This window comes from Strix uralensis, chromosome 5 (assembly GCF_047716275.1).
Source record: "Strix uralensis isolate ZFMK-TIS-50842 chromosome 5, bStrUra1, whole genome shotgun sequence".
In the NCBI taxonomy this organism is placed as follows: Eukaryota; Metazoa; Chordata; class Aves; order Strigiformes; family Strigidae; genus Strix; species Strix uralensis.
The window spans coordinates 77,102,145-77,127,461 of NC_133976.1; the positions used below are offsets into that span (position 1 = coordinate 77,102,145).

Consider the following 25,317-nt stretch of genomic DNA (forward strand, 5'->3'; position numbering starts at 1 on the left):
GATGAACTTGGACATTGCAGCTGGTGTAAGGCTGTAAGGGAGAGGGAGACTGTTTCACAGACACTGCACCTGAAGTCCGTGCTGGACCCTCTCTGTCCTGCTCTCCCCCAGACATCATTTTGGTGTTTGTCATTGCACAGCGGATGCTGTGGACCAGACATGAGTTCACATGGTCACTGGCCTTCTTACCTCTGATGTGGGAATGGCTCAGCAGCTGTGAGCTAGCAACCATCCCTGTGAGACCCACACAGATCTCTCCTGCCACTCAACCACTGCCATCCCTTATCAGCCACCGAGGGTCCTGCATAACACCAAAAAAATGCAGGCAGAGCTCGTGTCTTCCCACCCTCAAATGTAGCTGCTCAGAGGCTGGAAGATACCTAGAATAGGTGTCTCTGGGAAATAAGTTACACAACAGAAGAGTGAGAAGTTGATTTCCATAGCCAAGGTGGCTACATTAGCTAATTTTCAAAAGGCTGTGGACCAGACTTAATTTGTATAAAATTGATCTAAGCGTAGATGTCCTTCCTAATAAAGATGCTGGAGGGGTTAAAGGCAGAGGGATAACTGTGCAGCTCTAGCTTGGACAGGGCCAAGGAAGCTCTGTGCCTCTGTTTCTGTCTTTGCAATGGACTCACTGTGAAGTTGGCAGATTCATTTGAGCTACACAGCTTGCGTGTCCACCTGTAAACAACGGCTGTGCTTCCCTGCCTCCCTGGAAACACTATCCTTAGCCTGAGCTTCTGCGATGGCGCCAGGGGACCTCTTGTTCTGGAGGGAAGGGAAGGTGTGACTGAGCGTTTTGGTCCCAGCACGCAGTGCTCTGTTAGGGTCACATGCCTGCCAGTGCTCCTCACCAGCCAGCCATGTGTGGGAAGTTTCCTCTGGCAAGTACCCAGTGGTTTGCCAAGTGGTCATTAATGGAGGTGTGGCAAGAGGGGCTTGTTCTCTTTTGTTTTAGACTAGACACTCTGCATGGAGGAAGAAGGAAGCCCCAAGTTCAGAGAAAAGCATGTGGAACAAGGGGCAGTCATCTTTTAAAGGCCACCAGCTGACCCCTTTTTCATTAGTCTTCCCTGCTTTCTCCAGGGCATTGGACTTCAGAGGCATGAAAGTGCAGCATTTGCTGGCTGGTTTGGGAAGACCAGTGAGGTTGTCCTACAGTGTTGTGTGCCTGCCAGCTGCACCTTGTCACAGGTTGTGGTCCATGAGACATCTTGGATAGAAATCAGGAGTAACCAGCAAGAGAGGATGTTGCTGCTGGGCCCACCTGAAGAGACATGCTCCTGAAGATCTAGGAGTCAATGACAGAGGAGCTATCGTGATAATGGACAACAGTGATACAAGGTGGAGGAAGGGAAAATTCCCTCAATAGAAAATCTAGGAGGACTGGAGGTTCAGGGAGGCAGAAGGTCTGAAAGACCAGAAACCAGCTTTTCTTTACAAAGAAGTTCCCTGGGTTGGGGCCTCCTTCCCTGAGGGTTTCTCAAGACCAAACCGGATGAGTGTTCCCATTAGACAGAGGAGGGCTGAGATATACTATCAACAGGCAGTAGACAGAAGAACCAAGTAACCAATTTGCTGTAACCCACCAAATTAAAAAAAAAAAAAAAAAAAAAAGGAGAGGAAACAACAGCAGACAAACACAAATGTGAACAGTGCAATACAAGCTGTCACCAAATGCACTCCACTGACACTTCACCTCCCAAAAGGTAGTATGCACTGAAAGTCTAAGTCCTCTGGTCAGCAGCCAGCTTTTGAGCTCAAAGCTCAAAACACAGCCCAGTTCCTGGAAATAGCAATGCTGGGAGTGCAAGTTGGTGATGGGTGAGAAAGACATGGTGCTCTAGTCCATCTTCCATACCTTCGCCTCTGGCCAGCTCCTGCTCTTGACTTGCTCCTGGCTGACACTGGAAGTGCTGATTTCTGGGGAAATGGGCTCATAGGAACGGAGAGACAAACTTGCAGCAAGCAGACCCATCCGGACACAGGTATCTGTGTCATGTTTAGCAAGCATCCCTGCAAGGATTCCCGCCATTAAGCTGTGGAGAGAAAGAAAGGCAGTTTTGAACACTGGGGAAACAGCTTTGACTTTGGGAACACGGTTGTTAGTTTGTAAGAACATTCATTTGGACCCAAACTGACACTTACAGAAGCAGAATATGTCACACAGGAGGGGTGAGGTTATAATGAAAAGTTTTTACTTTTTTATATTTATTAGTGCTATTTATAGTGCTATTTATTTGCATTGTATTTGCTTCTCATCTGAGAAGTTGAGGTACTTTCCCATTCTACCCCATTTTCTTTTCTCCCCAGTTTTCCAGGTGAGGCAGGAGAAAAGAAAGGAGTCTAAGAAAGGAAGAATCTATTTTTCCCTTGCTCTCTAATCATTTTGTCACTTGTTGGTGCCTTGTTACATTCCCTTCTGTGCCCCATTGAGAAGGGGTGGATGGGAAGAAAGGTAAAGTTTCCATATATATGTGAGTGGGGCAACAGACACAGATGGAAAAAGAAATCCAAAGCTGAAATGAGATTTTAGATTCAGATTTTTGTAAACCTTAGCTGTGGTTTTCCATTTGAGATTTCCCAGTAAATATCATGTGAGTGCTTGGAACAACAGCAGTCACCCCCAGGACCTCACAAGGCACCAAGGGGACCATCGGGAGAAGGGGATGACTTCACCATCTGCCTGGCTTGCAGGGAAAGGCTCTGGTGAGTCATGGATACGTGCAGGATGGTGTTTGTGATTGGTGGGGAACAACTACTGTTTATTCCTAGCTAAATACAGTAATGGTGCTCGGAAGCTAGGAAAGGACAAAGGAGAAGTGAAAGAGAAGGGAAAAGATAATATTTGAGAGGAAGAAGCAAGGACTGGAAAATGTGACGGCAGGGAGGACTGATGAGCAAATATATGGGGAAAGGAAAAAGATCGCCTTTTTTTTGCTCTTTGAGTAATTACCTCAACATCTTTTTATCCATAACAAAGGCACAGAAGATTATGATTTCCACAAGCCATTCGATCTCTCAACAGCTCCAGAAGTTCAGAGTAAATATTTGGGGGAGCATCCCCTAGCAATGCCGTGTGCAGGCATGCGGTGTTATGTTGTCACGGCAGCCGAGCGTAAGGAGCAAACAGCCGCTGCTCCCCACACGCACGCACGGCTCCTTGGGCAGCATCTCTGGAGTTGTAGGAGAGCTGCAGGGCTGAAGCGAGGCGTGAGGTGCCCTGGATCACTGTTTCTGGGTGCACGGTGTCCACTGATTAGTGCCAGGGCTCGCAGGGGCTGAGCTGTGAATGTGTTACAGCCCTGGGTTATATCCTGCTGCACAGTCCCTTGAAAGTGCCAACAGGCTGGGCCTGGGCAACTTTACCCGTTTATATGCTGTGGAGATGGCAGGTACATCGATGTATTGTCCTGGCATTTCCAGCTTGTTTTGGCACTCTTACTCTCCAGAATGGGGATTTCTGCAGCTCAGAACTTTCAAATATTTGTTATTTCTAGATTTAATGCTTAAAAACATGCAGCATTCTTTATTTGGTAGTGCTTTCACTTCTAGTATGATGAAAAGTAAAATGTTATTTTTAATTTGAAGCAAAATGACATGGTTTGCGCTGGGTTGCCGAGGACTCTTCTCGTGTTTATCCAACTGACAATGTTCAGTCAGGCAATACCAAGTTCTCTGAGAAAAGTCCAAATTCTGCTGTTGCTCAGAAGGATTTTGTGTCCTTACCTTCTACTTCTTTTGAAATTAAACCGGTGAGTTACACCCAGCTGCTTACTTCCGGGGTTACCAGGAAGGACGAACAAGACAACTATGAATATTCCCACCTGGGGACTCTGGGGAATGGGATTTCCAGACCAACGTTACTTCAGGAACGGGAGCAGTAATGGGCAGTAATAGTTTTCAGATAGCTTTGGAAGGAAAAACAAACTTCAAGTACTCCTGTGTAACTCAGTGCAGGTGTTTGGCAGTGGCACACTTTATCTCGCCTTTGCTCTTCCCTTAAAGTAAACTTTTAAAAGGGAAAGTAAACCCTGAAGAAGATGTTTACATTAGCCTCTAGAAAAAATTGTCCTGTGGTGAGGGGTAGTTGTGTACTGAGCAGATGGTGCAGAGAGAAGACTGTCCCTGGAGGGGCTGGCAGAGGTTGGGCACATCTGCTAGAAGCAGTGAGCAAAGCCGAGCTTTCCTTAGGACAGGCTGACCCTGCGAGGTTCTCCCCAGCACCCATTCCTCTGCTGTTACACTTACTGCTCCAAACAACACATTGGTCTTCGTTGGAGAAGACCAGCTGGCAATTGCAGTCAACTCGCTGCAGAGGTGATTTGGGACACAGGGAGTGTGTCCTGGTGTTAACTAGCTTGGCAAGAAGTTATTGATTGATCGTAACTCAAATATTGAGGATGTTGTAAGTTTCAAAAAAAATGACTTTTCATTCTGCACACTCATAAAAGAAAAAAGAAGTGTTGCTATCTTATTAGCAAGTAAGAGTAGTAAATAAAAGGAAATCTCTGATATGTACAGCCTTCTGGTCTAGCACAAGACAATGAAAGGAGAGAATCAATTATTGTTGCATGTGAAGCAAGAAGAAAAAAAACCTGACTACTACATATAGTTTGACAAGTTAACAAGGACCATAATAAAATATTACTCTGACAGACTGAGAATTGATCAGTGGGGCTACGAATAACACCTGTCATTTCCTACTCTGTACTGCATTGTGTGAACAGCCAGGCGAATTATACAGCAGACTCTTTTGAAGCATGAGCTATTGCCAGAGGCAAATGCAGAACCTGATGAAATGCTTTTATAGGGCTATTTGAGCTACTGAGTGGTAGTCCCACTTCCATTGGAGAAGTGTGGAAGCAAAGTAGTTAGTTAGTAAGACAGCTTTGATGTAAAGTGGTTTACTTTGCTTTTAGCAGCTCAGCTTGGACTAATTCAGAACTACTAGATTGCCATGAACGGTTTGGATCTTAAAGAAAAGCAAAAATAATAATGGCAAGACTGGCTTCCAACATGCTTAAGGGGACATTTTCAGAAAGCTTTGCAAGGAATCACAGTAACCAGTCTTGTTCTTGTGTCCTTAGTGTCTGTTCCTCAAGCAGCAGAATATCGTTTGCCTTTGCAGTAGAATTTCAAAGAAACCTGATTATGGCCCTTCCACGTTTAGCTGGAGAAGACAAAGTAGTGAGCCACACACCTGTCACCAGCTCCTGAGACGTTGACTATCTCCTCCCTGCCGATGTGGATGGCGGGGTAGTGGGTGGCACAGAGGCTGGCAGCAGCAGTCTGCGGGGAAGAGAAGGGAAGTTAGTGGGAACTGCCCAAGCTGATAAGGCCTGGTGTGGCTGATGCCATCCAGAGCTGCACGGATGTCAAAAAAAGAAAAGGAAAAAAAAAAAAGGCAATAATCTTTTTTTCACACTTTGAAAGAGATTAGCGATTTAAGTGAAGCTTCCGGAAAATGCAGCTTGCGCTCATGAATATTCACAGTAAGAGCATTTAAAACTAGCTGACTATAAACACTGCTGCTAGGAGCGAGCAGTATAGGGACAGACAACTTGATTTTCTTTCAGAGCTGTGTATTCCACCCCCTCAAACATGTACATTTGCCAGCAGTGATGCCATGTTTCCCAGGAGCACTGCCATGCCACCAGAAATAGCAGTGATGCTACACGGTCCCAGAAAAAAGCAACTGAGAGCTCAGAGTTTGTTTTCCATGCCCTTACCTGTTTGTGAGCTCCTGGATGAAGCGAGATGCTCCCTCCCAGGCTCTTGCCACACAGGAGGACGCCACGAGAACCGAGGGTCACCACCACACAGCACAGGTGGGCCAGCAATGGGCGGGCCAGGGCCATTGCAGTCTGGACAACATCCTCCAACCTGGATGGAAGCTCTTCAGAGAGCAGGGAGGAAAAACTGTGACATAACTTTAAAGGTCCTTGAGTGGCCTTTTTATGGGCTGGCAGACTATTTATGAGCATCGCTACTACAATTTATGAGCACTGCTATTTATGAGCACTTCTGAAATGTGGTTGATATAATTTTTTTTCTTTAAATCATGGGAAACATGGAATTCTCCCACGTTAGATTTCCATACCATACCTCTATCCTATGCTGAGGAAACCACCCCTCATGGGACTAAACGTGTCTGCAGAGATCAAAAAACTGTACTGAAGCATGACTTCTTTGTCTTGATGCTGTTGGATTTCCACCTGTAGTGGGGTATTTCATTTCTGCAAAGGGTGGTGATGTTGGGACAGGTGCCCTCAGAGCATCATGATTCAGAGACATGTTTACAAACCAGAGATTGTCCCTGTTCAGCTGATGAAGTGAGGCAAATGGGATCTCTGGTTTTGGACAAGGAGCCATCCCAAGCCTACTGTGCTCTCTGATAGATCATCAGGCCAGCCCGGGCTGTACAACCCACACAGAGATGGCTGTAAGGTGGAAGACACCAAGAGTGCTTATGAATCCCCCCTGTGTTATAACCCAGTTGGCTTGAAATGGGGGCTGGAGCGGAAAATACTCTTCTCCAGGATCTAAGCTATCTAAAAGTGTGACTGACCCTTCTGAGTATTCAATACCTGCTGGCAGAGGGTTCCCGAGGGTCCGATTTATTGCTCTTAGCTCTTGCAGGTTGGGGGAAATGTATGTGAGCGCTTTCCAGCTGTCTGAGAGGAATGGCTTAGAGGCCTTGTTCTCATCTGTTGGCTCATAGCACACTTCAAAACAACATTGCAATTGGTTAGTTAATTAATTAATTAGTGGTTCATCTCTATGTCAGAGCAGGAGGCAGTGTAGAAGGCATAGCGTGATCTGCACAACTGGGGTTATACGTGTCATCTATTAGAAACATAAATACTATTTCCCCCATGCTTGGGACAAGGTCTCCCAAGATTTCCTTTCTGCTGCTCAGCAATAAGACAGTTGCTTCTGGCTCTGGGGTGATATAATCAGACTTCAGTTTTGTTACTCCTTTTAGCTGGTTTTGGAGCCTCTGCCAGGTTTTAAGAACATTCTTTCTCCCTTCAGAATTTGCTTTTAAAATGAAGGCATAGCTCTAAAGGTTTAGGAAGCCTTGTGGAGGGTCCTCAGCTCACCAGTGGAGGGGGGGATGTATTTTATGGAAAGTGGGAGAGAAATCCTCTCAAAAGATGCTTTAGCACTTATTCTGCGAAAGAAACTGTATTGCTGCTCAGACTGGCAGAAGCACACATATTTGTGCTTGCCTTGAGATTAAAGGCAAAGAGAGCAGCTTTCCCTGGCTTTCTGGCAGTGCCTAAGGGCTATAGCACCTACATTATGGGAAATGAGATTTAGCTGCAGAATGAGAAAAACTCAGAGAAAGTAGAAATGTTCCATCCATTTGAAATAGAGTAGCAGAGTACAGAAAGCAGTGCTGAATAACACAGCACGTCAGACAATAACCGAGTATCATCTCCAGCAAGCATCAGTGGAGAGCACTCAGGGTGTGCGGAGTGTCTCAGCACACGTGCAGTTAGGAGCTATGGGGCCAGGGCTTGGCAAATTCTCCTTACCTGCTAGCTGATGCTCTCTAGCTAGTTGGCAGATGTACCGAATAGTGGAAAGAGGCACATTTCCATCAATGCAAACTAGTGGGGCCTGGCACAGGTTCTTCTTGAACTGGGACACCTAGGGAAAATCCAGGACACAGTAGAGAAAGCTTGAGTAGTTGCAGAGGGACAAAATGATTGCTAGTCAGACTCGGAATGTAGGATTTTCACTCGTATTGCAGCCCTCAGGTGCAAGCATGAACCTAAAAGAGTGATTCCCTAAGGAAAATGGATTTTTCCATTTGCCTCATCTCCTCCCCTCTTCTTCTTCCCCTGCTCCCTATCATCAAGAGCTGAACTCAACTAGCAGGGCCCCTCCAGCAGAGGAAGATAGTTGCTGGTCCTCACAAGACCACTTTGGTACCCATGGGTCAGTCAGAAACCTACAGGGAAAGGGAATTGCTGCTCTTTAACGCCACTGTAGGATTTATGCCTGGCTTGACTACACCTCTGCTTGCTGGGCATGTCATTTGGATGTCCTCTGTGCACAATGCCTCCTAAAACAGGTTGTTCATCAGAGTGTTTCACTTCTGGGTCCTCCTGCATTGTGTAGGGATGGGGGACAGTGGAGCAGCTGAGTGGGGAGCTGCTGTTCCCTCCTTTGGCTCGCTGAGGCTGCACAAGCACTGCCTGAACACCAGGCCCATGTTGTAGGCACTCGTGCAGCATCCCTCCCATGTCTCTGCTAATCCTGGCAGAAAGAAGGACTGACAGAAGGCACTTTGCAGCAGAAGACTGATTCAGAGTTTCCACTGGCCACAACTGTTTCATAAAGCTCGGGAGAATTAATCTGTCAGGTAATGGTTTTCTGTGCCAAGGCTTGGGAGAGGCAGGGTGGGGATGGAAGTGGAAGCAATGACCATATTTTTCCCTAGGAAGTCTCCACCTCACAGGGATCCCACTGGTAAGTAAATTGCACTTAGCTTCCATATCGCTGTCAGTCATGAAGCACAGGCTTTTGTTCTGTTGACAAAAGAATGAGTAGGGAAGGAGGGTGCAGTGATGGGGCTTTCACTGAATCAGTCCTTAATCACTGCTTCCATTAGCCCTGATGTTTTGAAGGTCTGAATGTGCTGAGCAGCAGTGCCTGTTGGTACAACTCAGCATGTAGAAACAACAGGGATGGTGGGCAGGCGATGGAACAGGAAAACTTGCTTTAACCGGTGTTCTGTCCATTTTTTTTTGTTTTTCCCTAAAGGAAGAAAAACCATTTCTGCAGGTGGACTGGATTTATTACTGGCTTTAAGGTGCCAAAAATTGTAGGTTAGCTGGAACTAGTTAATGAAGAGAATTCTGGCCTACATGTCATGGATGACAGCAGTGATGATACTGTATGGAGCAGAAACAGATAGAAGCTCCATCTGGGTCAGCAGCAACAGAGGGCTCTGGTAGCTTGCCATGCTTCTATCTCAGTGGCCAATTTCTGGGGTTAACTTCTGGATTTCCCATGTTCCCTCTGCACACCCACTCCCTCCTGGTACAGTTTCAACAGTTGCCTTTTGTCACACGTCCACGCTCCTTCTCATAAGAAAAACCTTACAAATCAGATGGTATGCATACGTATTGCTCTGTTATCTGGTGGTGGATGTCCATATCTCCCAAGCCAAGGCTGAGCTCCCCAGCACTAGTGATCACAGCACAGTAGGTGGCTGTGCTCTTCCCCTCCAGCTGAAGGACGGCACTCATGTCCTAAAACAGGGAGGACAGTTATACATAGAGCATGTTTCTCTTCCCTGCCACACTCGGCTCATTCTTTCTCTGTGGCCACCTGATCAGTAGCCCAGCTTGCTGTTCTCCCTTCAACCTCCCTTCTCCCTTGAGATGAACAACATTTCAGAGGTATCTCAGTCTAGACAGTGCTGGCAGATGGCTATTTTTTCATATTTGCAATGCAACAAATGCCACAGCTTAAAGAAATCATTTAGTAATGAGAGTGACAGCTCTCTGCTGTGCAGTTGTGTCCCTGTTGTAACGGAAGAGTGGTCTGAAGCCCTGCCTGCTCCAGCCATCCATTCCCATAGCTTGTGTGACATTTCGATGGCCTGCCGACATGCTGCCATGTCTTGATGGCACGCTCCAGCTAGCGGTTATGTTAGCCACCTCGCTGACTGCAGAGCCTGACTTTGAGGGCAGCCTTGGAGCCATTTTTACAGCAGTGACACAGAGTAACTGTGAGGCGTCCTTCCTCTATGGGTCTTGTGAACGACCTGCTTAGAGAACTCAGGGCATTTTATGGGATATACATGTGGACAAAGAAATGTGTTCCCCCCCCGGTAGTTCACAGGAAAGCTGGAGGTTTTAAGGAAAGGGTCCTCTCCAACACTGATGGTAATGTGTTTTGTCACAGTCAAGGATTGCTTGGTGGCTGTCCAGCAAGTCCATCTTCCCTTAGGAGACTGTTCACTTTGATGACACAAACTGTGCTGTGCTGGGTAGAGGAAGGATTATAGACCTGCTGCTAGGATGCCTTTATAAACCAAAAAAGAGTTAATGTAATTGCTTCATTTACTGAGTTGCTCATGTAGGCAGAACTAAGGCCCCAAGTGCTCTGTTTGGATACCAGGGTCCTGAGGGCAGTAATAGGCCTTAATAGCCCTGACCAGCCTCACCTGGGGGCTCTACCTACACCCCCTCTCCTCGCTTCTCTTCAGTCCTGCCTTTTCACGGTGGAGGTGCCTGCTGCCCTAGGTTAGGGCTGCCCTCCTGGCTTTCTCTGCTCCCTGATGGGATGGTGATGTTCTGCCTTGCTGCCCCTGGTGAGCTCCTGCTGCTCCTGGCTCCCTGACCTTGGTGGACGAGCTGGTGCTTAAGTCAGGTATTCCTCTGGTGCACAGTTAGGGGTGTACAGCTATGTGGAGGACCCTACTCCTCTGAACCTGGGAGGTGCCCAGCCTGGGTTCCCATTTCAGGGTTTTCTCTGTCTTATGCTTTAGCCAAACCAGGCTGATTTCGGCATTGCTTTGTCTATTCTCAGGGTCAGGGTTTACATATTTCTGGCTGTGCTTAGGCCTTACTAGATTTTTTTCATGGTTCCTCCTGATTTACCTCTCTTTCTCCTTCAAGCACCACTTCCTGGAGCTGAATTCAGACCCCATGGTTCAGACTCCAAATGGGACATACATCTAGCCTGTATTTTGGGGGGTGGCTCCTTGCCTTCTAATTGTCTGTAACTAAATGAGCATTGAATTATTCTACTCTTAGCCTGATGGAAGGTGGCTCTTGTCTGCCAGGGTTGAGAAGACTTTTCCTTCTATGTAACATCATCACTTCCATGCTTCTGAGGTGCCACTACTGTGCAACATACCATGTGGTGACAGTAGTGCAGGACGGACTCTGAATGTTCATCCTTCCCCACAGCTGATAAAAAGAGAGGAGTCCGTCCAAGACGGCTTAAGCAGTCTAAAAAGCAAATGGAAACAAAAGATATTAATAAATCCATCAGATACTGTGAACAGAGTGACAGCCTGTGCAGGATGAGTGTCTGTAGGAAAGCCTTCTCCCAGAAAACTTAATGCCCATCAATCCTTGTCTAGAAGGACGCTCAAGATGAAACTCAGCCACAGCTGCTGCAAATGACGGGCTGAGGTTGAGTGGGATGATCTATGTCTGCCTGCTGCACTGGCACTCTGAATTCTCTGCATTTTTTGGAACATCTGGGAGTGGAGGAAAAGAGAAGAAGGGGAAAGAAACTTCTGCACTTCCCTGGCATCATCTCCTTTATCATCACAGGCATGTGGGCTTTCTCACATTGCTTCTGTGCTTGGCCTTCCCACACTGCTATTCCCACCATGCTATTTTACTAGAACAACTGAATCTGAACGGATTCACAGGAAACCCTTCTTCCTCTCCCTCCAAGTTACCATAAATTATACCTCAGCGGGTGGCATGGGTGGCCTTGTTTTCCCCCCTTGAGCTTCCCCATTTGTGATCTGAAGTGGTAGTAGATTTGTGTTAGGAAGATCTGGGAAAGGTCAAAAAGCCAGAATAATCCTAAAATAATTTTGCAATCTGCCCTTGCTAATTTCAGTACCCAAACACTGGTCTGCTGCTGCTTGTGGTAGAGCACCAGGTACAGCGTGATCCTTTCCTGTTGCCAAGGACTGTAGTCCTTTTTCTTCTACCATAATTCCTGTGCCCCAGTTCCTCTTGTCCATGGTGCATGCATGATCATCTTGGAATAAGCTTATTCCTTTCAAATTCTTGCTCAAAACATACTTCGGTTGCAACTATAACCTGGCATTCGTTCAGTGCTGAGGGCCAGGCTGTTCAGTAGTCACTGGAGATCACTGATGCTTATTTAACTTTGATTTGGGGTCACTGTGCTATGTGCTAGTTAACTTCATATTTGTGGACCTTTCTTTTCCTGAACCCAACTCCCTCCCCTCTTATTTCTTGGAATGGCCCCTGCCTTTTCCAGGCAGTCTGCCCACTGGTATATTGCCTAATGTGTCCCAGATCTTAACAGCATTCAGGAGCTCCTGCTGTTGAAGGACTACCAAAGGACAAATCACAGCTGGCACGCACCCACAGGCAAACCCAAGCATTAGGCACCTGCCAAGTTTCTTCCAACGCCGCCAAAGGTTTGTCTCACTCTTCCAGCGTTTGTTTGCCCACCACCCTGGAAGAATAAATTGTTAATTGGCAAAACTTGGAGGGCTGCTTGGCATAGGTGCTATGTCTCCATTAACATGCGAAGTCGATATTGCTGAAACATAGGTCAGCAATTAGAGGGAGCAGAAGGCACGTATCTACCACATTGAGGGCAATACAAACTTCTACAGCCATCTACAGGCTTCAACCTTGATGACAAAGGCCCACTTCCTAAGACAGGAGATCTGCTTGATCTCCCCATGTATTGCTGTTTTGGTCTTATTTGCTAAGACCTCTTAGAACAATGTTAATGAGTGTTTCAGTCGATAAAAGCAGCCCTCTGAACTTACTTGCTCACAAAAGCACTGGGATTCCAGAGCTGCTGACCCAGCCCTGATGGGGTCTGCAGCTGCCTTCCAGGCCACCCAGCATTCCCTTTAAGCAGTTTGGTTTATTTATTTATTTATTTATTTTCCTTTTTGAAAGTAAAATGAGATGTGTTACCTTCGCCTGTACTGCCTCTGTACTTTACTCATGGAAGGATCTGTTTCAGTGTCTGAATACTTTTTCACTTATTCTTCTCTTCCCAAACATCTCCCTCATCAAAAATACCCTTCTTCTCCACCTGTGTGGTTATCAACTTCTCTTTTCTCTTGCCTCTGCCTTCCACTCCTCTGTCCATCTGTCAGTCTGTCACAAACACCCAAATTGTCAGAGCACAAGCAATCCCTCACCCGTCTCCTCTTCCAATTCTTCTGCCACAAGAGTTACATCAGTAAGTGCTCAGATCAGTTTGGGCTTAATCTGGCTATCAAATGTTTTTAAAGCTCTTGTTTCATAAAATCCTGAAACGTACTTTCCATTTCTGAAGACAGCTTGCCACTGGAGGTCATAATGATCTCCACCGTTCTGGATAAGTCAGAGCTTTCAAGAGTTTGTTGAGTGTTTGGGTGGCAAGCGCTGAAGTGTGTGCATGCCTACACACAGCAGCTCCTGGCTCAAATTCTCTCTGCCCCATGTTAGCCCAGGTGTGCCAGAATACCCCTGCACTACACATTTTTCTTGCTTGTGAACACCACTATCTATCTTAAATAAATGTATTGCCGTCTCGCAGTAAGAAATATTCTGCCTGCAACCCATCACTGTTCTTGGGTGTTCCCAAAACTCATACCGAAGCTCCCCAAGGACCCTTCTTCTTCCCCTGTGTGAAGCTGTACATCTGTCCTTTGCACACAATGCTTTCTTCTGCATCCAGTCCTATGACTGTAAGAGGCTGCTCTCCCATTTAAATATGCTCTTTTATTACTCTCTTCTGACCTCCAGGCTGTTTTTGTTTGCCTTGACTCTCCAGTTTTGTAGTCTGTAAGACTTGGTGCTAATTCTTGGTTGCCTTTGCTTTTCTGTCTGGCAGCTCTCCAAGCCCTGATCTGCTCAGACCACCTGAGCAGAACTGCATGTATATAAGCAACCTATGGCCTCTGTCCATCTTTCCACTACTTGTCACTCCTTATTAACCCAAATGCCCCTCTGTTACATTTGCTCATGCTCCCTGGGAATTGCCACTGGTACTGCCAGGAATGAGGATATTTCCATCTGCAACTGTCTCCTGTTGAGTGTTGCAGATTTCGAAAGCACTGAGCTTGCCTATTTTAATTCTGAAGCTCACTAGCCATAATAGAGGCAGCCAAGGGAAAAAAAAAAAACCCAAACCAAAAACCACCACCACCAAAAAAACCCACTCCAAAGTAAAAAGCAATTATTCTTGTTTAGGCAAGTCAAACAACATGGCTTTGAACACTGGCCCCGATTTCAATGTTAAAAGAGGCTACTAACTGCCATCAGTAATGAGCACAAACTCTATTTTATGTAGTTCCACTATCTGTTTTTCAAAACTGGTGCCTGCAGGAATGCTGAAAATACTCGTGAGCTTCTTTCATTGTCTGGCACACTGGCCTTCTCTTTTAGTCCTCCACACATCCCGAAGGCAGAGTTTCAGGTTTTTTACACCAAGCCTTGCCCTAACAGCAGATGTACCAGCCTCCCACTCAGGGACCCAGCTGTGGGTGACCTCTGCTGTTGTACAACCCCACAGAGCTTTAAAGTAGTAGATGGGGGCAGTGAGAGGGAAACTAGCAGCCTGCTTTTGAAGAAAATGACTGGCTTTCATTGTACCTTGCCAGCTCAGCTGGTAACTCCAAATTTGAGTGGTACTAGGTATCCCTTCTACATTGTGTTCAGGTGGAGGCTGGCTGAGATGTAAAAACTTAGGTGAAAATGGGCTGATGCTTTCTGGCAATGTTTGAGAATTGAGTCTCTGGGACCTTCTTCTATGTCCTAAGAAGTTTGAATTCCTAACATAAAATGAGACTCTGCCCAACTTCTGGGTATCCTGAGAGAGTTATAACCATAATGCTGCTTCTAACACCTTTCTCTGAGCAAGACCACGCATCCTTATCTGCAGGTCTGATAGCTACTTATAAAGCATTTTGCTTCTGGATAGCCTTGAAAGCCCTGTGGGAATGACAACCAGGACAGATGACGGTTGCTTTCTTGCTGAGACAGAATGAGGTCTGAGTACCCCAGTGCTCTGCAACAAATCCAGCATGCATAAGGGTGGGGCCTGCTGGGTGCTGAGCCCTTTGAAAAAATCTGTCCTTAAAAGCCAAAACAAAGCAATGCTGTTGAGAGTGCCTTCTCCTCTGTGTCTAACCACAGCAGCTGTCAGCAGGAACGTTTTGGCTCTCAGTTCCCAAATACTCCTGCAGCTTGGCATTTGGGTAGCTGCCACAATGGACCATCAGCTCTAGGGCTCATTGCTATACAGAAGGGCAGCTAAAGCCTCACTTTTTTGTGCAACATTAAAATCTCCTTTTTCCTTTTCCAACTTTAGCTGTTCCCAGGGGGGTCTACAGCTGCCCTTGGCCCCTCACCATGCCTTGGGTGGTCCAGGGATCTGCACTCACTTCTGATGCCACGGGGTGGCTGCCCACCCTTGGACACAGCTTAGCTCCTTGTCCTGATAGCTGAGTGTGGGGTATGTATGTTATCAGTTAGATCACAGCTGAAGCAGTTGAACTTTTGGTTTTGCAAGCCTTCATAGCTGATGCCACAGCATGTGTCACCACTGACCATTATAATACTTTTTGGCCTCTGCCTCTGTATCACTGAATAGCCAACTTCCTTAAGGACTTCTTCCCCAGCACGTCTTTCCCTGACTGAGAGGTCTTCACAGACTGCCCCATCTGATGGCAGGAGTTTCCTGCCTTGGCAGGAAAAATAGAGTAAAAAAAAAAAAAAAAAAGAGTAATATGAGACACCAAACAACTTCTGAGCAAGCTTCACCACTCAATCTGTAGTACTTCATATAGCTCAACAGAAATTTACAGACTATGCAAATGGCTGTCATTTGCATGGGGAAGTCCCAGGTCTGTTCCACTTTAGCTGCTTGGTTGTTTCTTGATCAAACAAAATTGAGAGGAAGAAGGTCTGGTAACATTTAAAATGTTCTATTTTTTTTTTAAGCAATCTTTTTCTTTTTTTTTTTTTTTTTTTGTGACTCAAATCCTTTATGACAGAGGAAGTTGACTCTCTTGTTTAGCTGTATCTGTGTCAGTATTACTTTTCTCAAAGGTTTCTTACCACTGTGGAGACTCTTGCTCCTATTCATGCTGCTTTCCATAGCCAAGACAGTCCCAGGTGGCCAGACCTGGCTCTTACCTAGGCATTTTCTCCCTATAGGGTCTGTCCTTGAATTAGAGGTTGTCATAGCACAGTGAGGATCTCCACCTATTGCTTCTAGCTCTTTGCATATGTGTTTCGAGAGCGCTCTGGGCAGCTCTTCTGCTAAAAGAGCAATTTGGGCTTATGGCATCAGAGAATATCCCCAAGGTACCTTAACTTAGACTGTAGAGGCCAAAGTCATATGTGGAGATTGTAAGGATGACACATTGCTCTGTCCCTGTCCTGAGTGGTAGGGATAGTGACTTTCAGCACAGGAGCAGAGTAGGTCAGTATGTATCACTCCATTGCCCACCTAGACAACACACCAAATGCAGCACTACACCTCCCAGGTTTGTGCATGTGTGTGCATACAGATATGTGGATATCATGCATGGATACCACCATCCCCCCCACCCCTCTTTGGCTTGACACTCCTGTAAAAGTAGCTGGAAATGACAGTGATGCTAAGAAAACTGCTATAGATACAGTACCAGGATGACAGGGTTCTGTGCCTTGGCTATAAAGTCAACGTTGATACCTCCAATCACGACCTTGAAGAGGGAAGAAAGAGGTAAAAAGCGGTTGGAAGGACTTGAGGAAAAAGTTTCCAAGTCTTTGCTTTTCCTAGTCACTTTTCCCACCCTCTTGAGAGCTGTCTAATTTACAGTGTGAAGCCCTGTGCTCAGTTTGGATGGCTAGACACAGGTCTGTACAAACCTGATTAGAATCTAAATCTCTTCCATATATTGCTTTCTGAATTATGCCTGCTCATAGCCAGCCCCAGCATGGCAGGTGGGATGTTACTGTGTACATATATGGGTGCTGGCAGTTTCTCTGTGTAGTGGTAGAGTAATATAAGAAGTTGCATGGGTCTGGTTGTGTCAGTGTCCTTGAAGCCATCTCTCTTGGGACAATTTCTGCCATACCAAACCTCAGAAACATTTAAGCACTGCTGTGTTGGGAAAAAAAAAAATAAAAAGAAAGCAAAGAAAATGGGAAAAAGTGGGCAGAAAAATGCAGTCAGTTCTCGCAAGCTCCCAGAAGAAATTGCCATACCCAGTGACACTTTACGGATCACTGTCTTATTGTTCTACAAAGCCAGAAAAAGCAGTACAGCTCCACAAACAGGAAGTTTCCAGATTCTTTGGGGACATAGAGCTTTTTCTTCTCGTTCCATCAAATGCTGGGTTATTGCCTCTGGAGTCACTGCCCTCTTTTATGTTGACAAATCCTATCGCAAATGGGTTTTAGAAAATTTTTCAGCTCTCTAAAGACTACCTAAAATAGATTTCCTGTAAATTATGTGGCACATACAAAATCCAAGATAGTGAATAGAGTATTAGGGTTATAATGGATCTTGTTTGGGATATTCTGTACCTCTTGTAATTTTGGCAGTCATGAGCAGGAGGCCAAAAGAGATATTTATAAAACGTGTAAGGCTCAGCAGCTCAAAATATCTCACTCCATCCTCTTCCAGGTCTACTCCTGTAGTCACGAGTTCCCTGGCACTGAGGGCAATACAGTTGAAGTTGTATGTAAGGGCACAGTAAAAGGTGAAAAGGTGATTAAAGTTTTAATGGATTTAATGGTCTAAGACTTTATGGGATTAGGCCACTGTCAGTCTTTGTTCCCTGTAAATGTGGATAAGGGGAGGAGGAGAGGATATTTATCTGAGAAGAATAAAAAGTATTAAAGAGAGAATGTCTGCCAGCATGAATCAGAAAGATTGGCCTCTGGCTGAGTCACCTTTTACTTTTGGGAATAGATATAAATTTATCCCGTGCTGTCAGCAGAGAGGCATTATATGGAGGACAGCAGGAGACTCACTGGTTGAGGTAGGATTGTGTCCTCTTGCCAAGGCAGCTTCCCCTTCCTTCTGGCTTTCTGTAGTTTGTTCAGGGCCACTGCAATGCAGCTGCCCACCCTGGCATTGTTCTGGATCAGAGCAAGGTCTGTTTGGCATTTCTTTGAGGAAAAGAAAAAATAGCAGCAAAATTGACCTGTCAGAAGCCTACGCAGGAACTGCCTAGAGGGAGAAAGCAGAAAATACATGCTGTGAGAATTGATCCCCCTATACCATAATCCTTTGGGGACACACATACTGGGTTACAATACTGCATGAACACCCTGAATTTTTTTAAGTTTTCTCACCTTCCTCCCCCTGTGTCCACAGAGAGGGAATCTGTCATCTCAATTTGACAGATAGGGAATGGAAGTAAAGGCTTCACAGAGAAAAAGAGAAGGTGAAGTACTTAAACTAGAGCCGAAAGTCTAAAACCCTTGGAGGATCTTGGCTGGCTTTTCCAGAAAGAGATGCCTACCAAGATTTTTGTCAAGACTCTATAAGCAATTTTTTCAGCAGTTTCACTGGGAGCAGAGTATCAGAGGCTTTGAAAGCCCCACTTTGTGGCTGCATACAGCTCTAATATCCAAAAATGCCTTTATCAATCTGCCCTGACTGACCGGGTCTCCTAGAGGGCTGGCAGCAGAGCCTGGATGTGAATCCAGCTCTTCCAGATCCTACACTGGCATCCCAGCCAGTAGATCTGCTTTTCTCTTGCCTGTGCAAGAGGATTCTGGCCCACCAAGGGGTGTTTTTCTTCCAAGTTTCTCTTACTCTGCACCCGTGTGAAGAATTGGATAAGGCAATGTGAGGTATAGCACAGTGCTCTGGGAAGCCCAGGTACCTTCCAGTGAGCAACTCCACCACAGACAATGGTGTCCTGAGACTCCATCACAGAGCAGGCAAGCTTGGGGATCAGATGTGAGGGATCTCTTTGGGCTCGGGACCACTTGCTGTCTGTGCTGGCCTCCAATTTTTAATGCAAAAGTGAATAAGGTGTTCCTGAAAAAGCAGGATGCAGTTGATAAGCTCTCATCTCCAGATACTGAAGTGTTTGCCCCTTGCTAGACTGTCAATAAAGTGACAGCATTTTCTACCAAGCGTTATCAGAAGAGATATGAAATACGCTGGAGTACCTTCCCCAACCCCCATTCAGTAAAAGGATACTGGAGTCCAGTGACCTCCCATCAGTTAATTCACTGAGCTTCTGTAACATAAAAGGTGTCAGTTCTTTGCCTGTGATCCCCTTGGACCTGCAAATGTAAAGAAAATGCCTGCAGATGAGATGACTGAGCTGAAACAACATCAAAGAAGCAGCACTGCTGCTAGCAGATAATTTATCTCCTTAACCACATACCCTAAAAAGTCCTATAAACAAGATTCAGGTTAGGTAAAACTATGGTTGAAAGCATCTTGTGGGCTCATCCGTGCCCACTGTTAAGCTGTGCTACAGCCCCTGCAGCAGTGTCCCTGGAATTGTTTACTTCCCCGTGACCACTGGGTGAGCAAAGGACAAGGCTTAGGTTGCTTCTCACCTGGCTTCGCTGAGAGCTTGCTGGATGGCCTCTTCCATCACCTGGCCTGAGGCAGCTCGCTCCTGGGGACAGGGCACGGCTATCAGCACCCCGCTGCTCAGGCCTAGCCCCAGAGCGCTGGCTGGGAGAGGACAGGCAGATCATTAGCAGTTCTCCTTGGATAAATCAAATGCTGAAGGGACAGGACAGAGGAGAGTGGAAGTGGGAGTGGGGTGAAGAGCTGGAGCTCCTTTTCTTAGCTGACCCAAGGACAGGTTCTTTTCCAGCTACCAATCACTCTACATCTGCCTATTTGTTTTGAGTCTGTCTGTACAATAAAAGGGGCAAAGAATTATTTTTTTTTTTAAATAAAGAAAACTAATTCTACTTCTGAAGGCCCTGTTTTTGTAAACACATTAACATACACGTTCCCTTCACTTCACCAGTGTGAACAAAACATGTATGGACATGCCAAGGTGGCTGCAGCTAGCTAAAAAACTTGTTGTAAAGACTGAACTTCCCTGGTACTTTGTATTCAAAACACTGAAGCAGGAATGGGGAAGGTGGGATGGCTTGGGTTTTGGGACAACCCTTCTCCAAAGTTAAAAAAGAAAGTGCCTCATCCAAGGTGATTTTTGTGTCCCTCTTTTCCAGGGCCCTACATGGGCCTTTCCCTTCTGAAACACACCAATGAGTTCAGCTGCCTCCTTTTCATCCCGGACGTGATATGGTGCCTGGAAACCGCTCTGGCGTGAGAAGAAGGCTGGGAACTCCCTTGACTCTCCAAAGGCAGCTACACAGACTCCCTGAGTCTCCTGCAGCAGTGAAGGTGAGACAAGAGGGTAATCAGTGGAGGGAAAGGGGACCCACCAAAAGAATAGCACATTTTCCTTCTACCCAGCTAGAAACTACTTTTCTTTAGCACAGGGTTTGGTTATTTTTATACATCCTATTCTATTCTATCACCAACATTTTTCAAAGTAAAGAGCCAGACATGGTAGCTGGTTAGACAGAATCTGGCTTACTGAGGCACAGGAGACATGCACGTCTTTTGCTTGGGCTCGGAGCTGATCAAAAGCCACACAGCTGCCATTAGCACAATACTGAGTCCAAGGTAACAACCTGTGATCTGAAGACATGACATGAGCTGACAGGAATATAAATGATTGAGAAGTATTGACGTCGGCTGTCACCTGAAGTGCTGGCTCTGGTCGTTTCCAACATACCAAACGTTAAAAAGTGACTCTATTAAAAATCATCTTGATTCCCATTTTAATTCTGATTTTTATTTTAGTGTTTGATGGATCTAGCCTGCCTGATCCATCAGTTCTGGAGTGTTCTCCCAGAAACGCAAGTCTAAGGGCAGAGAAACATGGCGTGGCTAGCGCTGCCTTTGGCCTCAGCTGGAATAGCTGCTGGCACAGCCCCTTGCTTTATGCTAGGGAGCAGCCCAGCATTTCTACAGCTCCAGGACTAGAGTAATGTAAATATGGCTTCATGTCCTCTCAACAGACATTTTTAAAAATGCTTAATACCTACCCCAACACCACTGGGCGTTCTGTACACAAAATACAACATTATCTGCTTTCAGGCTCAGCAGCCCATGCTACCTACCAGATATTCCAGTGTCCTGCCAATATCAAGGATAGACTTGACTCCTGCAGATACAACAGCAACTGGAGTTCTTCCTAGCTCTGTCAAGTCAGCACTCACATCCAGACCTGTCAAGGGACAAGCAGCCGTTGGGTGGTGATTGTGTTGTACTCCAAACTGATGTGATCTGTCCTCTTAAAAAGCTATATCTGCCTGGGATGCCACTGCCTGCTTTTGTAACCATTTAGATACATGAACAAGTATTACAGGTTTAGATCATGCCTTTAGGTGTTGAGATTGTAAGAGATATTGACAAAAAGAAGTCACATGGCTTAAGGCAGAGGTGCAGCCTTGCACTGTATCTCTCAGCTCTTTGATCACATCAATAAACAGCGTGCAAAAAAAGGGTATAAAAGAAAAAAAGAAAGTGTTATAAAGCAAGGACAAAATTGAAGGAGATGGAATATAATTTAAGTAATTTTGATGTTGGTATTGACATCACCGGCAAAAAAAGCGCCACAGGAGCTTTGCAGACCTCAGGAAACTCCCTGGTCTGGAATTTACATCACATCTGAAAGGGATGGCATCCAGCAGGGCGCTTACGTTACGCTAGGAATATATCTAAGAAGAGAGAAGGTACTTAAAGGTCACAAACTTCACTGCCAAGGCTGGGCCATTTTCCAGAGAGGAGCACACACCTCTAACATGGACCAGGGCCTAAGTCTCTTCTTTGGTAAGACTCTCCTTCTCCTCAGCTGAGAGTCGATAACAACACTGTGCTCGGTAGCCAGTATCAGGTTACCCAGCCACTACAAACTGGGAGAGGTACAGTCAGCTCCTGTTGCACCAGCAAACAATATCCATACACCTGTGTAAGCAAAGCATAAAGAGAAACTCCCACCCTCTTAACAACTGGCCAGTGCTTGAGAGGAATATTCAGAAGCTTCTGGAAAGGAGATACTGGGAAGAAAACAACCATAATATGGTCAAGAAGAATGATAGCTTCACTCTTCTGAGTGGACAGTTACTGTAGGACAGACTGGGAAAAAGGAAAAAGGTGGAATTAAATAAAACAGTAGCAACATAGAGCGAAGTAGAATTTATTGATTTTCTTACTGTTCTCTCCTCCCCGATGGACACCTCCTATGCCGCCTGTCACAAACACGGGGATTCCTGCTTTGTGTGCAGCAATCATTGTTCCAGACACTGTAGTGCCACCAGACAAGCCCTGTCAGGGGACAGCCAGTTGCAGTCAGCACCAGAGTGGCCCAAGAATACCACGTGCAGGCAGCTATGGTTGTGGTCTATTACACAGAAATGTCACAACAGTTGGCTCTTGCCAGCTGGTAGGTGAAATTCTGATATTCTACTGGGCAAAACTGCAGAGGAATCACTGTCCCTGCTACGTAAACCGTTCTTGCCCTGGTGACAGCAAAGGCCTTTGTTCTCCAGGGCTTTCCAACCCAAAGGCTTCATGGGCAGCTAGGGTGACCTTAAGAACTGTGTGTGTTCCTCGGGATGGACTGCATGTCATATAGTTAACACGTAATGCGATGATGCCTTATCATGCCAATAAGAATATTCTTAGCCAAGTGCTCATGGCTTGCCAGCCAATCCAGAATGACTTTTCAGGAGCTGTATTTCATGGCTGTTATTCCCTCATTCTGTTTCTGACTCTAGATAGGACACGTTTGAGCTTACCAGTAAGACACCACTTTACATGATATTTTCAAGAGGTTTAAAAGCCACCTGGCTTGAAGCTGGAGAGCACTATACTATTGCCATATAGAAAACACCACAATAGAAAGTCTGCATACCATACCTGGCTGAGGACGAAAGGAAGATCTCTCCGAGACACTTTAACTACATTTTTACTGCTTGCCAAGAACTCAAGTTCCTCATCTGTGAGTCCCACATGGATTTGACCCCTTAAAATACCTACAGTGGCTGGCACTGCTCCGTGTGTTGTTACAATTTCTTCCACCTCTCTGGCCATGCTAAAATAAGATGAACAAGACAACAATGACAAAATTAGTGAGGCAAACAATCAAGAAAACTGCCGTGTTTGGCCATCATTCCCAGTTTCCAGTTTTATACAGTTCTCGGGATTTCAGTGAAGTCCAGTTCCTCTTCTGTATCTTCCTAATGGCAGAAGTCTTTGCACTTGAATTTGCAGAAGTGCAGACCCCCATTTACAGGACAGAAATGTCCAAGCTCTGTGCTTCATTGTTGAGAAAAATCACTTGGTTTGCAGACAAATCTGGTTGTACAATAGGCTACTGAAAATAGGGATCTTCTCAAAATAGGACCTTTCTGTATCTATTACCTCTTATTTGTCTGAGATCATAGACCTTCACAGAAACCCCAGGTAATTCAAGCCCTGCTCAATGTCCCTCAATATATCCCTGGTCAATGTCCTGACTGGGATATATTTTTCACAATACAAGCAGTTACATATAGAGTAACAGTGCCAAAAAGCTGCAGTCTGAGGATACTCCAGGGCTGCACACTAGGTCTTTCTAACCTTTGCAGGTTTTATACTTGATCATTCATACACTATTCTTTTTAAGAGCAGCTTCTTCTCCCTTTTTGAGCTATCTGTAGATATGCTAGGTGATCTTTAACTACTGAAACTACCTCCTCCCCAAAACCGAGTTTTTAGAGCTTCATTCTAAGACAGAATGTCAGGCAGAATAATGGCCAGGTAAAAAGCAAGATGGAAAATCAATACTGAAACCTTCCTGTGCTTTCTGGAAGCAAGGATGGAGGGGAGAGTGAAGTGATTTGTGGCACCATAACTCAGTGAAACACAAGTCTACTGAACATCAATAAACAAAGGGTAGAAGTGGGGCGTTTTCTGTGTGGGGTACACAAGGCAGCGAGAGGAACCAGCAGCTCTCACAATAGCTGTTCTGAGTGACATGCTAAGGAACAGACTTCACTATTGTGTTCCAATCCTTTTTGCATTACAAAAGATATACCAGAAGAAACTGCAGTGTTTTCAATGTCTGTGCAAACTATGCAGCCAAAAAGGCTGGTAGCTCTCTTTTAGAGCAAGTGATGACATCAGCTGCTGCCACATTTTAAAGGAAGCCAGAAACTTAAGGTGTTGGATAAGGAGACAAATAGGTACCCCATATGTGTCCTTAAAAGTCCAGACACAATTGTTTTACACCTGAGCTCATATTCTGCATGCCTAGCAACCTGACATTTCCATTTGCTCTTACAAGGGTTTTAGCTTGACCAAGAATACTGATACCAATCCACCAATTATATGCCTCATTCTTACAACTTCGTTGAATGAGGAACATCAAAATCCACCACCTCAGATTCTGAGGATAGGCCATGCCATGTGTAATGATGGTGCTTTCCAAGGCTACGACTGGTCTCCCCTCCATCAGGGCTTCCTGTACTGAGGGCTGAATCTTGAAATAAGCACCTGAGGATAAACACAGAAAATTGAATTATTTGCATGGGTATTTGCAGTAACTACTGAGTGGTTTTATAAAAGGCAAATTGTCATCATCACAATAAATTTATTACCTTCTTCAGCTGTTCTTTAGAGTCAATTCACAAATAACTTCACGAAGACTAAAGCTGTGTTTTAGGTAAGTGAAATATTTGCAAAATACCTCCACTGTTAATATTAATAACAACCCTCGTCATCATCACTAAATGCTCCTCTGACACCATTTTTGCAGCTGGGTTGTCAGCGGTTCCAGTAACATTACTTTAAATCAACATTACTGTGAACAAAGTGAGCCCTGCAACCATGCCCAACGATTATGTTTTAAAAGAGTGGAAGCACTAAGGATACCATAGTAACTTAATATAAGACTATGGTGCATCAAGACTATTGTTACTCTTTACTTTGCTCCCAGAATACTGGCAGCAAGGTCCCTGATGCATTCAGATGAGGAAAATGCTTGCCACCCAGGAACTGTTTCTGAATATGCTACTCACCATGCAGAAATCTTCTCACCTGGGTGGTCCCACATGCTGCAGCAGACACATGTCTTCCCAGGCTATAGGTTATCTTCCTAATCATCTTGTGCCTACAGATGGTCCTGAGATAACAAAAGTCAGGTAAAAATGGAAGTAATTTAGCGATGATGTGACTATGTGAAGCTAAACATATCATCTCTTGCCTTGATCTTGGAAGGTAAACTACCCTTGCCCAGATTGCCTGGAGATTCTCCTGGTGTTTCAAGCATGAGCCAGGGTGTCCAAGCAGAATGTTAAGCTGCGGAAACCGAGCTGGAAGAATTTACCTGACCCATTGTCAATGCTGGGCTGAAATCACAGTGGAGTAGAGGAAAGGATGAGGAGTAACGAACTACAGGGAGTTTAGAAGTAGACAACCTTTTAATTTCCAAAACTACTTGCTCATGATAAATTACAGGCTCTGCCACTGCCACCTCCAACCTGAAAGATCACAAGGAGAAATCTACAGGGCAGAAGAATGCTGTAAAGA

At 45.4% G+C, this 25,317-nt stretch overlaps 1 protein-coding gene across 1 annotated transcript; it reads right to left on the minus strand.

Moving 5' to 3' along the window:
• Nucleotides 1-1,652: 1,652 nt before the first annotated feature.
• LOC141944723 (uncharacterized) lies at nucleotides 1,653-24,892 on the minus strand. The gene is made up of 18 exons (XM_074871811.1): nucleotides 24,807-24,892; nucleotides 24,168-24,282; nucleotides 22,666-22,840; nucleotides 21,960-22,071; nucleotides 20,865-20,971; nucleotides 19,939-20,065; nucleotides 19,272-19,392; nucleotides 18,904-18,989; nucleotides 17,721-17,845; nucleotides 16,385-16,444; nucleotides 12,135-12,201; nucleotides 10,888-10,982; nucleotides 9,144-9,272; nucleotides 7,548-7,662; nucleotides 6,594-6,731; nucleotides 5,736-5,902; nucleotides 5,207-5,295; nucleotides 1,653-2,042 (listed from the first exon to the last, which is right to left on the minus strand). Exons 1-18 carry the CDS (start codon nucleotides 24,889-24,891, stop codon nucleotides 1,847-1,849), a joined length of 2,109 nt encoding a protein of 702 aa, XP_074727912.1. The 5' UTR covers nucleotide 24,892; the 3' UTR covers nucleotides 1,653-1,846.
• Between the last annotated feature and the right edge of the window lie 425 nt (nucleotides 24,893-25,317).